This window comes from Rhizophagus irregularis, chromosome 11, assembly GCF_026210795.1.
Source record: "Rhizophagus irregularis chromosome 11, complete sequence".
Taxonomy (NCBI): Eukaryota; Fungi; Glomeromycota; class Glomeromycetes; order Glomerales; family Glomeraceae; genus Rhizophagus; species Rhizophagus irregularis.
In genome coordinates, this window is record NC_089439.1 from 3,576,320 (window position 1) to 3,588,513 (window position 12,194).

The 12,194-nt window shown below is 25.2% G+C and overlaps 4 protein-coding genes across 4 annotated transcripts; all 4 read left to right on the top strand.

The window, feature by feature from the left end:
- Positions 1-4,745: 4,745 nt before the first annotated feature.
- Positions 4,746-5,525, top strand: OCT59_003252 (uncharacterized protein; the record flags this gene model as incomplete). The annotated part of the gene is made up of 4 exons (XM_066145496.1): positions 4,746-4,815; positions 4,873-5,012; positions 5,121-5,295; positions 5,386-5,525. 4 exons carry the CDS (start codon positions 4,746-4,748, stop codon positions 5,523-5,525), a joined length of 525 nt encoding a protein of 174 aa, XP_065996214.1.
- A 2,638-nt stretch (positions 5,526-8,163) lies between these two features.
- Positions 8,164-9,913, top strand: OCT59_003253 (uncharacterized protein; the record flags this gene model as incomplete). Its single annotated transcript, XM_066145497.1, has 6 exons — positions 8,164-8,252; positions 9,110-9,140; positions 9,221-9,251; positions 9,454-9,486; positions 9,690-9,832; positions 9,899-9,913. 6 exons carry the CDS (start codon positions 8,164-8,166, stop codon positions 9,911-9,913), a joined length of 342 nt encoding a protein of 113 aa, XP_065996215.1.
- Positions 9,914-10,400: 487 nt separating this feature from the next.
- On the top strand, positions 10,401-10,802 carry OCT59_003254 (uncharacterized protein; the record flags this gene model as incomplete). Its single annotated transcript, XM_066145498.1, has 1 exon — positions 10,401-10,802. One exon carries the CDS (start codon positions 10,401-10,403, stop codon positions 10,800-10,802), a length of 402 nt encoding a protein of 133 aa, XP_065996216.1.
- Positions 10,803-10,852: 50 nt separating this feature from the next.
- Positions 10,853-12,108, top strand: OCT59_003255 (uncharacterized protein; the record flags this gene model as incomplete). The annotated part of the gene is made up of 5 exons (XM_066145499.1): positions 10,853-11,168; positions 11,244-11,556; positions 11,626-11,776; positions 11,849-11,920; positions 12,001-12,108. The coding sequence occupies 5 exons, from the start codon at positions 10,853-10,855 to the stop codon at positions 12,106-12,108; spliced, it is 960 nt and encodes a 319-aa protein (XP_065996217.1).
- Between the last annotated feature and the right edge of the window lie 86 nt (positions 12,109-12,194).

Below are 12,194 nucleotides of genomic sequence, written 5' to 3' on the forward strand. Positions count from 1 at the left end.
CGTTCTTCATTTAAAGCTCTTCTTCACTTCGGAGTCTATATCTTCAATTATTTTTAAACTAATTGATTTCTATTATTTGTTGACGAATAACATATAATGTTCAAATTAAAAACCGATCAAATGATAATTTATATAATTTAAAGACGGATAAGTTTAACAATATGATAAAAAAAATTGATGAACCGGAGAATATATTAAACACCAAGGTGGTTACCGAATTTTTATTGTTTAAGACGTTGTACAACTACTTATAATCAACCTCTTTTTATAAGGGTGATTTTATAGAGATCCTTGGATATAATTACGTGAAGTTAATTATGCACTTAATTATGCAAACTGGCAACACCAACCACGCTACCATGTCTGAAAGTACACATTCAATGCCATTTTTCTGCAAATGGTTAGATTCTCGTCCAAACCACAGTACTTTAAAACCGTGAAGGAACTCAGAAAACACGTCGCTAAACACGACATTAATTCTTGCAACAAATCTCTTCCGGGAAATCATATTTACATATGTCCGTGGAAAGATTGCAAGAAATCTCATAATAGTATTATCATGTTAGAAGGTATAAAAAATTTGCAAGTATTTTTTGGCGCCGATACTGTAGAAATTATATTGTATCTTGTATCTTACAGAACATTTACGTAAGCACATTCAACAAAGACCATTTAAGGTTGATTCAAAAAACTATTTTATCCGTTACATTGCTTGCTTTGTAGGTACTAGAACGACCATATTAACTTTTTTCTTTAATATTTAGTGTTCAGTTTGTAATACCCGATTTGATACTCCTGTTGCACTAGGCCAACACTTGATCAACAACCATAAAGATAGTTTTACGGACTTTACAAGTGATGATGAAATAGAAGAATTGAATTCAGGTATTGTTATCATAATTCTTTCCTTTATTTAAAATTTAGCATAGTTACCTTAACATATTTTCTTTCCAAAGATGAAGTCGATGTCCTTGTGAAAGAAAAAGTTGATAGAGATGAAGCTAACTTTCTTATTGATGGAAAAGTCAAAGTCTCCCCAACAAGCCATACTGCAAAATTATCCTATCGTGATGTTCTCATCAAAGAAAGCGTTAATAATGATGTCACCAATACTTCTAAGAAAAGTAGCCCGGATACAAAGTACCCTTTTTATATAAGTTATGACCAGAGAGAAGAAGGTTTGAAATTATTACATGAAGGGTTAATTGCTATTTCAAACATGGCGGAGAAAAGGATAGAGGAAAACCTTGCCAATTATGATCCTAATAACACTGATAATTTGCCTGCAGCACCAAAAGATCATTTAACCGAGGAAGAAGAGGAAAAACTTTTTTGGGAAACAATTTATGATGTATATAAAGGGACAGATGCTATCATGATGTTAACTAAAGCTCGCGAAATGTTAGGAATGGAAATTTGAGCGTGAAATCTGTTTTAATGAGATTCTTTACAGCAAAGATTTTATTTCTTATATACTTCTCAAATTTAAATCAGAGAAATAAAATAATAAATATTTTTATTGATTTACACAAATTATTATTTATTTTTAGGAAAAATGTATCTGTAACATCCTATTACACGTTTCATCTGTAACAACCTCGGATTTATTACATGCAAATTTCTAAAAAAGGAAATATTTTTTCCCATCAAAATGATTTTATGAATCTAATGATAACTACATCAGAAAATTTTTACAGGTGATATATAGCAATATATATCATTTTATCGATATATATCACATTATTTATAAAATGTGATATACATCAATAATAATTGAACATTGATTATTAATGATATAATTAAATTACAACTATCATCACTAATGACTATTATCTTATAATAAAATAACATAAGATTATTTATTGTATTAAATAACATTATATTATTATTGTTAAATAATATTAAATTACTTTATTGTTAAATGTTATTCAGTTTTATTATATCAATAAAATACATTTGAAATTTTTGCTAAATCTATACTAAATTCTATACTAAAATTATATAAATCTATTATGCCTATAAAAAATTTTTTACAAAAATATTCTGAATTTTATCTGGTTTTTGTATTCTGAAAATGTTCTGATTTTTACTATTATGATTCCATTCCAAAAAGTGATCATTTTTCAGAACAATACTTTATGTTATTACCCAAAAACACTCAAATTATACTCAGTAAATTTATGAATTTAAATGGAATATTATCAGATGATTTGCACAGATATTATCTGAAAGTATTCAGTAAATTTTATTGAATGCAATCAAAATACACTTCAATTATATTTGCAGGATATTATCTATAAAATGTGAACTATGTAGTTTTCAATAATACGTAAATAAATTGATACATTAATAGAACCCTCTTTATTAATAAGGTTCTCCATCATTTTTCCTAGCTTTCTTACAAGTGTTGTATAACCTTAGTTGTTTTGGTTACTTTTTCTGAATTTGCACATTATTCATTTTAGTTGACCTTCTTTTTCTTTCTCACAAAGATAATTAGGTATCATTAGTTTTTATTTTAGTAAGAATTATACTTGATGATCATTCAGAAATAAATGTGGATGAAATAGCAATATCAGTATGTGAAAGTGATTCAGAAATTGAATATTAGCAAAGTATTTTCATCCATTTTTGGAGATATTGGTATATCAGGTGATGTTCTTAGAAATTAGAATAGGTAGTGATACCACTTTCTTGAGTTTTTATTAGGTGGTGTGATTTTTCGCATTTAAGAGATGGATTGATATCTTGGATAAAAGCTTCTTAATTTTTTTTAAAGGGTTTCAGCTTAGAAAACTTATTAGGTTTTGCTTATAGATTAAAAATAAAATGCCAAGATCTATAAAAAAGAAATAAATATGTCATACTAATGTTTTTTATTAAAGTTTCAGACTTTTTTTAAAAACTTACTTAAGATTCAGAATCAAAGTTTGACCAGATCTTTACAAAATAGAAATAATAAAGTATTGCAATAATAAACATTTTTTTAAATTAGTTTTTGAAAAATTCCAAAAATTTACTATGATTCCAGCGTTTTGAAATCAGTAGTTATCTAAAAATAAAGCAATTATTTCATTTTAAAATAGAATTAATTCAAAGGAAAAATATCCACTTACTGAATTTTTTTACAATCCTACATGTTTAGATACTTCAAAGAACAAAAGAAAAAAAATGAAATATTCTTTGTTAAAATACTTTACTAATGTCCAAAATGGCTTGCCAGATTCTTACACATTTAAAAACTCTTCCTGCTATTTAAAGATTAATGATTTCATGCCAAATTTTCATATGTTTAAGGCTAGTCCATTAAAAAAAAAGAAAAGATGAAATATTAATAAAACATTTATTAAATTAATAATTAAAAAGAAAAAAGATAAACTGCTAGTAAAATTTGTTGAAATAAAATAAAAAAAATTTTGAAAAACTTATCAAAATTTCGCATTTAAGGAGACCGAAAAAATGGCCTAAAAAGTTTTATTTAGGATTTTTTTTCAACAGAAAATATGAGGTGGAAAAGGAAAAAGAAAAAAAAAGGAATGGTAGAGAAAAGACAAAGAAAAAGAAAGGATAAAAGGAAGGATGAAGGGAAGAGAAAAAAAATGAAGAAGAGTTTAAAAAGTTAAAAAAAAAAGTGTAAATTAATTAATTTAGAAGTCTAATTGCTAATGATTATCATTACTAATTAAGGTCAAATATAGGGTAAATTGTTTTAAAACCAAATATTTATCATTAATAGAGAAGGTTACACCTTATTGAAATATATTGTTAATAAAAATATTTTAAATAATCAGAATATAATTAGAATATTTTCAATTTGAATACAAAATCAGAATATCTTCAAAATTTTTTCTGAGTATTTCCTAATACTTTTAAAACTTCTAAATTTTAACTTAAAATATAATCAGAATGTTATCAGTATAATCAAAGTATTTTTAATAAATTCAAAAAAAAATTGGAATGTATTTGACAAAAATTTTTTATAGGAATAGTATCTAACTAGATTTTAACATTTCTAATTGATATCCTATTAAAAAATCTACAAAATAAAATAAAATAAGTAATAGTTATTTCATGGATATTCCCATGAAATAACTGTTTTATCCCCTGGAGACTAACGTCCTGTGATAAAAATAATTATAAAAAGCTTATTTTATTACATTTTTATTATAAAAAGTTTATTTTATTTAAAAAGTAAGTTACGTCTAAACTTGCTCTTAAAAATTTATTCATTATTAAAATGCTTCAAAAACACAAGAAAAAGCTGCAAGAACTCCAAATTTTTAGACCTGTATTTACTAGTGCAAAAAATTTAAAAGTCACAGCTTCTACTCCGGCTCAGGTTGATTCTATTCCCAAAATACTTCAAATCCAACTTTATCTCTTAAAGAAAAACTTGATTTTTATCGTTAGAAGAAATTTAAGTTCCAAATACTGAAAAGTCAACTTGAAATTGGATTATTCAGTTTGAAGAATTTCATAAAGAATACAAATATATTATATCACTTGAACAGATTACAGATTTCAAACTAATTGAAAAGCAAGTCTGCTCAAATGTCAAAAAAGAATAATTCTGACCAAAATCAATAAAACAAGCTGTTGATGCTATTAATCGTCATTTAGTAAAAATTTCTCTAATTCATAGAATTAACTTACATGACAAATATGAATTTCCAGATTTATGGACTGTATTAAATGGCAAAATGAAATATCTGCAAAAAAACAGGTTTGATAAAAAAGAAGGATTAATGGCATTATCTGCACAACAAGTTCAAGAAATTCTTGCTGATGAATTTCTTAATCCAAGCACTCCTGAGGGTCTTTTATACCATGTATTTTTTTGAATTGCAATTAATTTTGCATGTTGAGGTAAAGAATATCATGGCCTTTATGTTGATCAATTTCATTCTCCACCTGATGGTAGTTTAATTTTTTGCCAGTATCGCAGTAAAAATAATCAACGTGGAATTGAAAGGAGTTCAGTACAGGATATTCATCTTCCTTCAAATTCAGAAGTAATTACAGATATTAATAAGTATCTTTCAAAATGACCCAGTGGTGCTCCTAAAAATTTTTACTTATAAGTTAACACACTTTGATGTGAAAGTGGTATTTATATTTAGTACAAGAAAACTCATTGTGGAGTTAATAGAGTAGGAAATTTTATGAAAGATATTGGAAAATCAGTAAAAGTAGATCTTCTGCCTGGCATTCTAACAAATCATTCTGGTTGCAAAACTGTTGCGCAGATTCTTCAGGATGCTGATGTACCAAAGGATGCTATAATGGAAGTAATAGGTCACAAAAGTGTTTAAGGTATTCGTGCATATAAAGAAGTAAATGAAAAGCAATATCTTGCTGCTATGAACACTTTAATTCATGCTATAGAACCATCAAGATCTTCAATTCTTGATGATTCAACAAATACTAATATTGCTGACACACCTGTTGAATTTTCCTTTGATGATGATAAAAAATTTCCTATTTTTAATAATTGTCATTTTAATAATGTAACTTTTAAACTTTGAAATACAAAATCATCTTTTTTATTTGTAACATAAATAATAATAATTAATTCCGCAGTAATAATAAAATATTAAAATGATCTGCATTTAATATTAATATTTTCATGATTATAAAAATATCACTATGAAAAATCACAGGTAACCATTAGTAAACATGGGATAAAATAAGTTAAAAATGTCTTTAATAGTAAAAATAAAGTAAAAAAAAGTAAGTTTAAAATTAAAACTTACTATTCAAAGTTCATTTACTGATAATCAAGGTTAGAATTTACAAAGAAGACAAAAAACATTAATAATTGTTTTAAAAAAATATTTTAAAATATATTATAACTTTACAAAAATTTAAAGTCAAATCTAAAGCTAAAACTTATAAAAGAAATAGTAAGAAATATTAGTTTAGCATTTCCAATTAATAGAAATAAAAAAAGTGTTTTATACTGTAATATTCTATTGTAAAATTTATATTTCAAGTACATTAATATATTCTAAACCTGAAATTTAAAAAATAAATAAAAAAAATATTAGTAATACTTTTAATTAACAAATATTTTGCAAAACTTGCAAAACTTATTACTTTCATTTTTCAATTTACCTATAAGTTCAAAATTTATAAAGAGAAAAAAAAAATATCAAAGTTACAATTTTAAGATTTATTAGTATTTAATACAGCAAAGAAACTATAATTTACAAAAAGAATAAAAATTAAGTTTTGCAACTTTATTGCAAAACTTATTATATTGTTGTAATATCATTTATTCACAAAGATCTAAACTTACTTACAAATATTTTGATAAAAGAAATAGTTTATTATCAACTCTTTTTTACTTTTACTGAAATCCAATTAATTCACTAAATATGGTGTAATCTCTAAAATTCTTTTATATTGTAGATTTATATAAACTTATAAGGCCTATAAAGATTTATATATTATAATATTTTTATAATTTTATAAAATGTAATTTTATATAGATTTGCAAAATATAATTTTTTATAATTTTGCAAACTGTAATATTATGTAATTTTGCAAACTATAATATTTTGTAATCTTATTAAATGTAATATTTTGAATATTTATATTTTTTAGTTTTTTTGTAAAATTATAAGGCATAATTCTTTAAAAATTTTACATTTTGTAACATTATAATGCATAAATTTTTGTAATTTTATTAGGCATAATTCTCTATAAATTTTATATTTTATAACATTATAATATATAACTTATTGTAATTTTATTTTGGTTTTTTATAATTTTATTAGATATACTGTAATTCTCTAAAAAATTTACATTTTATAATCTTATAATACATAATTTTTTGTAATTTAGTTTATTAAATATTTTTATTTGTAATTTTTAATAATACTAATAAATTATTGTACATACCTAAATTATATAATAATTAATGTTAAAACTAGTATTGTTAAGTTCAAGTTGGACTGGATTAAACTGAACTGGACTGATAAGGTCAATTTAGTTTGACTTCAAGATTTAAATTGATCAGTTTAGTTTAACTTGAAAAAATTTAAGTTGCAGTTTGATTTAACTTAAAGAAGCTAAGCCGATAGAGGTCAATGGAACTGATGTAGCTAATTGGCTGATTTTTTTATTTAGTGATGATCATAATAAGAATTTTCTTAAATCACATTTTTTTATTTTTTTTCATTTTATTAAAGTATTTTATTACATTATTAGATTATTTAAATTTTGAAATTCCAAAAAAAAGAAATGTTAGATTTTTTTAAATATCCATTCCAGTCCTTTTCTTCTCTTTATTTTTCAAAAACCTGAATTCAAAGCCATATTATCAGGCTGAATGTATAGTTACTACATGTCTTTACCTTAATTTCAAGATCTTGCAGTATCTACATTACTTCTATGGAGCATAACTATACCAGGATCCCGAACATTATATATAATACTGGGATCCGATTTTATATAGACTTACTATGTAATTTTCTGATAAGTCATGTGTTTGAATTTGTATAGCCAATTGGTAATTATAGAAATTTGTTTGTATAATAATAATGATTTTTAAAGCAAGTTAGATTTTATTTTGTATAAAATATTATATAAATAAATAAATATATATGTATATATAAAGCAAAGCAAAATAAACATTTATCTAAAAAAATTTCACACACTTTTCAAAAATTATAGATCAAATAGGGGATTTGTTTACAAATAGAGGATTTTGTTTATGAAAGAGGGTTTGTTTATACAAGTTCACTACAATACTCTAATTTTATGATTATTGTCTTATAATTAATGGGTCACATACTTTTTTAGTTTAGTCTGTTGCTTTTCTGTAAAAATAAAAAATGGATCAGAAAAAAAAAATTGGTATACATTTTTCTTGAAAAATGCCGCTACCTTGGAAATATAGTAAAAAAAGACTTGTAAAACATCCATATTGTGCTCATATTATTTGAATGAAAAAGTTATTTGTCGTTATGGCAAAGTTATCAAACTGGATTGTCGCTATGATGAAACTTTTTTAAATATTCATGTTAACGGTAAAGGATGTTTGGCTAAGCAAGGAGTTCAGTCAATCCTAAATTATTTTAAACCAGTTTCTAAATCAAAAAAATTAAAAATGATAATGTTAGCAGTGCTGAAGAATGGAAAAGTGACGATGATAAAAAAATGGATGACGATGATTTGTTTAATGTTGACAAAATAAGTGATGTGGAAAATGATTGTGAAGATGAAATTTTAAGTGATGATAATATGGGGTGAGTGCTGGGAAAAGGGACCAAATTGACATTTCAGTGAAAATTTATTTTTTATTACAAATGGATAAAGATTTATCTAAGAAACATTTTTACTTAATATCGAAGGGTCATTAGCATAATAAAATGTTGCGCTACGGCCTTGTAACACTTTGTTACCCTATATCTCAGGTTTAGTTGTTTTTAAATAAGGAGATGCAAATGTCAATCAATTTTGCAGATCACTTCCAAAACAGTACTACAACATTTATGAATGCTGAGAAAAGGACCAAATTTTACAACCAATTAAAAGTTTTTGTCAGCACCGGACTCAGTGTACGATTTTTTTTATTAATAAGGAATTCGCGCCTCGCAATACAACCTTTACACGTCAAGCACCGGACTCGATATACGTTAAATAAAGTATCTATCTAAAATACATGATAAAACAATAAACACAGCAAAAAAATAAAGAGCACGCTATATGAAATATTAACGTATTTATGTCTACATCGCACGATACTATTTGACTAAGTAGCCCAACTAAACTAACGAACGCGCCTGCATAAAGCCAATGCCGTTTCGCTCCCCTCCCAGTGCGCTTAACGCCACCGATGTCTTTTACTAATTCCTATAAATAATTTTAAACATCACTAAAACTCCCTCCCAATAAAGACCTCTGACAAGCCCAAATAGTAGAGTTTTTCCATAACTACTTTATTGGGATTTTTAATTATAAATGCTCCTTCGATAATTGCTCCTTAGTAGATAATTGAAACCAACTGGAAACTAAACTAAGTGGTCAACGGGTCAAGGTATATTCATTTGCTTGTTTCCCATTTCGTTTTATTTATTCTAATGCTTCTTTTCTTTTATTTTAGGTTCTTCAGCTCTCCCGGGTTTGCGATCAAGGTATTTTCCTTTTTTTTCGTTTGTTTATTTCTTTGTTGTTCCATTTCGTTTTAATAATGCTTTCTTTTCTTTCTTTTTAGGTTCTTCGGCTCTCTCGAGTTTGTGATCAAGGTATTTTCCTTTTTTTTTCATTTGTTTGTTTCTTCGTTGCTCCATTTCGTTTTAATAATGCTTTCTTTTCTTTCTTTTTAGGAGTTCTTGGCTCTCTTTGGTTTTGATCAAAGTATTTTCTTTTTTTCATTTGTTTGTTTTTTCGTTCTTCTATTTTGTTTTACTTTGTTCCTAAACTAATGCTTTCTTTTTTTCTTTTTAGGTTCTTCGGCTCTTTTCGGTTCTGCAGTCGAAGGTATTTTCATTTTTTTCGTTTGTTTGTTTCTTCGTTTCTCCATTTCATTTTAATTTTGTTTCTAATGCTTTCTTTTCTTTTTAGGTTCTTCGCTCTTTCTCGGGTTTGCGATCAAAGTATTTTCTTTTTTTTATTTGTTTGTTTAGCCGCTCTATTTTGTTTACTTTTGTTCTAAACTAATGCTTTCTTTTTTTTCTTTTTAGGTTCTTCGGCTTTTTTCGATTCTGCAGTCAAAGTATTTATTTCATTTTTTTGTTTTAGTTCTCCATTTCGGTTTAATTTTGTTTCTAATGCTTTCTTTTCTTTCTTTTTAGGTTCTTCCGGCTCTTTTGATTCTGCAGTCAAGGTATTTTCATTTTTTTTTCGTTTATTTGTTCCATTTTATTTATTTTGTCTCTGCTTTATATTTTAGGTTCTTCATATCTAATTATTTTTCATTTCATTTCATTTACAGTTCGTTTTATTTTGCCAACATTGGTTTTTGTTATTATTATTCATAATTCGGTTTATTATCATTATTAGCCTTATTATCATCAGGTGTAGTGTATTATTTTAACAAAAATGATAATTTTTTTGGTATTTTGCACTACGGGAAATTTGTAATGTGAATTTTCAACGAAAATAATGAAATTTCTGTATTAGTCTAAAATCTTTTTTTGGTATTATGTTGCAAATTTTGGGAAATTTATTTGTTATATATCGTTATCTATCGTTATCATCGTTATCTTATCATTTTCATAAGACTATATATGGCTAATGGCGTTGACATCTCATCAATTTAAGTGTTGTATTATGTTACCAATCCTGTATATTTAATGTTTTTATACAATAAATCTTTTTTTTTGGAGGTATTTTATTTAAATAAATAGAATTTGCATTAATTTTTTTTTTCATTCTTCTTATCCTTCTTACTAATGGAGTCCACTCACGAAATATTTTATCCTACAATTATAGAAGCCCATTCAATAAATTCATTATCTAAAGAATTTGAACAACTTAAAGCATTATATCAAAATAATGGTGAATTAGAAATTAATGACAAACTGGAATCCACTCCAATTCCTGATGAAAGTGATGCATATTCCGTAGATGAATTATCAGAAGATGAAGGAAATGAAATTTTAACTTCAGCTCAAAAAGAAAAATTTCAAAAATTATATGATATAATGGATGTTGATGATGATGATGAACAAAAAGAGCAAAGTAAAATGGAAAAGCTTTTAAATGAACAGGATGAAAAGGCATTTAAGCTTATTCTTCATTCTGACTGTTGTAATAAAAAATGTTATACAACCAAAATCAATCATCACGAATAGCTCTTCTTTCTTTTCAAACAATAAAATTACTTCCAAAATCTGAGTTAAATATGTTTTTATTAGGATTACTCCACGCTATGAAACGTTCAGATCAAACCCATCATAGTAAAACTGAAAAAAAATATTTAACTATTAAATATATTTTTGATGAAATTGAAATTTGTGAAACAGCTTTTCTTCATATTTATTCACTAAGTATAAAAAAATGGAAGATGATTCGAAGTCATTATCAAATAAATGGGTTTAAACCTATATTACATGGAAATAAAAGAAGAAAAAGTAGTCATGCTTTAACATTTGAAACAATTTTACATATACTTACTTTTATTATTAATTATGCCAATATTCATGGATTACCTTCTCCAGGTATAATTTATTGATTTTTAATCAAATAACTTATTTTACTTAATAAATATATTAATAAGTTATTTAATTTTATAGGACGTAGTTTTCGTGATGATACAATGGCTATAATTTTTCTTCCAGTTAGTGATAGTTATATAGGATTATATCGACTGTATGAATCAAGTTTAGAAATTGATTCTGAACATTATATAAGTCGTTGGACCTTTTTAAGAGTTTGGAAAAAATATATTCCAGAAATTAAATTTTTATCTCCTAGAAGTGATTTGTGTTTTCATTGTAAAAATATGAGGTTCAATACACAATTTTGGAATCAAGATGAAAAGGATGATAAAGTAAAAGAATGGCATGAACATATTACATGGGCTAATCAAGAAAGAGATTATTATAGGTTAGTAACTTATTAATAATAAATTCTTTACAATTTTGTATATTAATTTATATTTTATATTTATTTAAGAAACTGTATAAAAAATTCTAAAGATCAATTAACAAAAATTGATAAAGAATTAATAATACGTCCTGGAGTTTCAAATTCTTTAGAATTTGAAAATCATATTTCATGGGATTTTGCTGAAGGTGTTCACCTTCCCTACTCCTCACAACAAGAGGTAAAAGTTTAAATATTAAATAATTAAAAACTTAGCATTTTTATTATATATTAATATTATTAATATTTTTAGGGATCAATTTACTTTAAATCACCATGGAAAGTTTCTATTTTTGGAATTTGTGAAGAAGCCTTTCCCCAACAGGTATAGTTTAATTATATAAACTAAAAAAAAATATATAAAATTAAATTAATTAATAATAAAATTAATAATATATTTTATAGAAAAATTATTTAATACAAGAAAATGAAAATGTGGGAAAAGGTGCAGATGCTGTAATTTCTTTGGTCCATCATTATTTTAAAATCCATGGTCTTGAGAAAAATACCTAATCGTTCATGCTGATAATTGTTCAGGTCAAAACAAAAATAATGCCATGATTCAATATTTAACATGGAGAGTAATGAATGGTTTACAT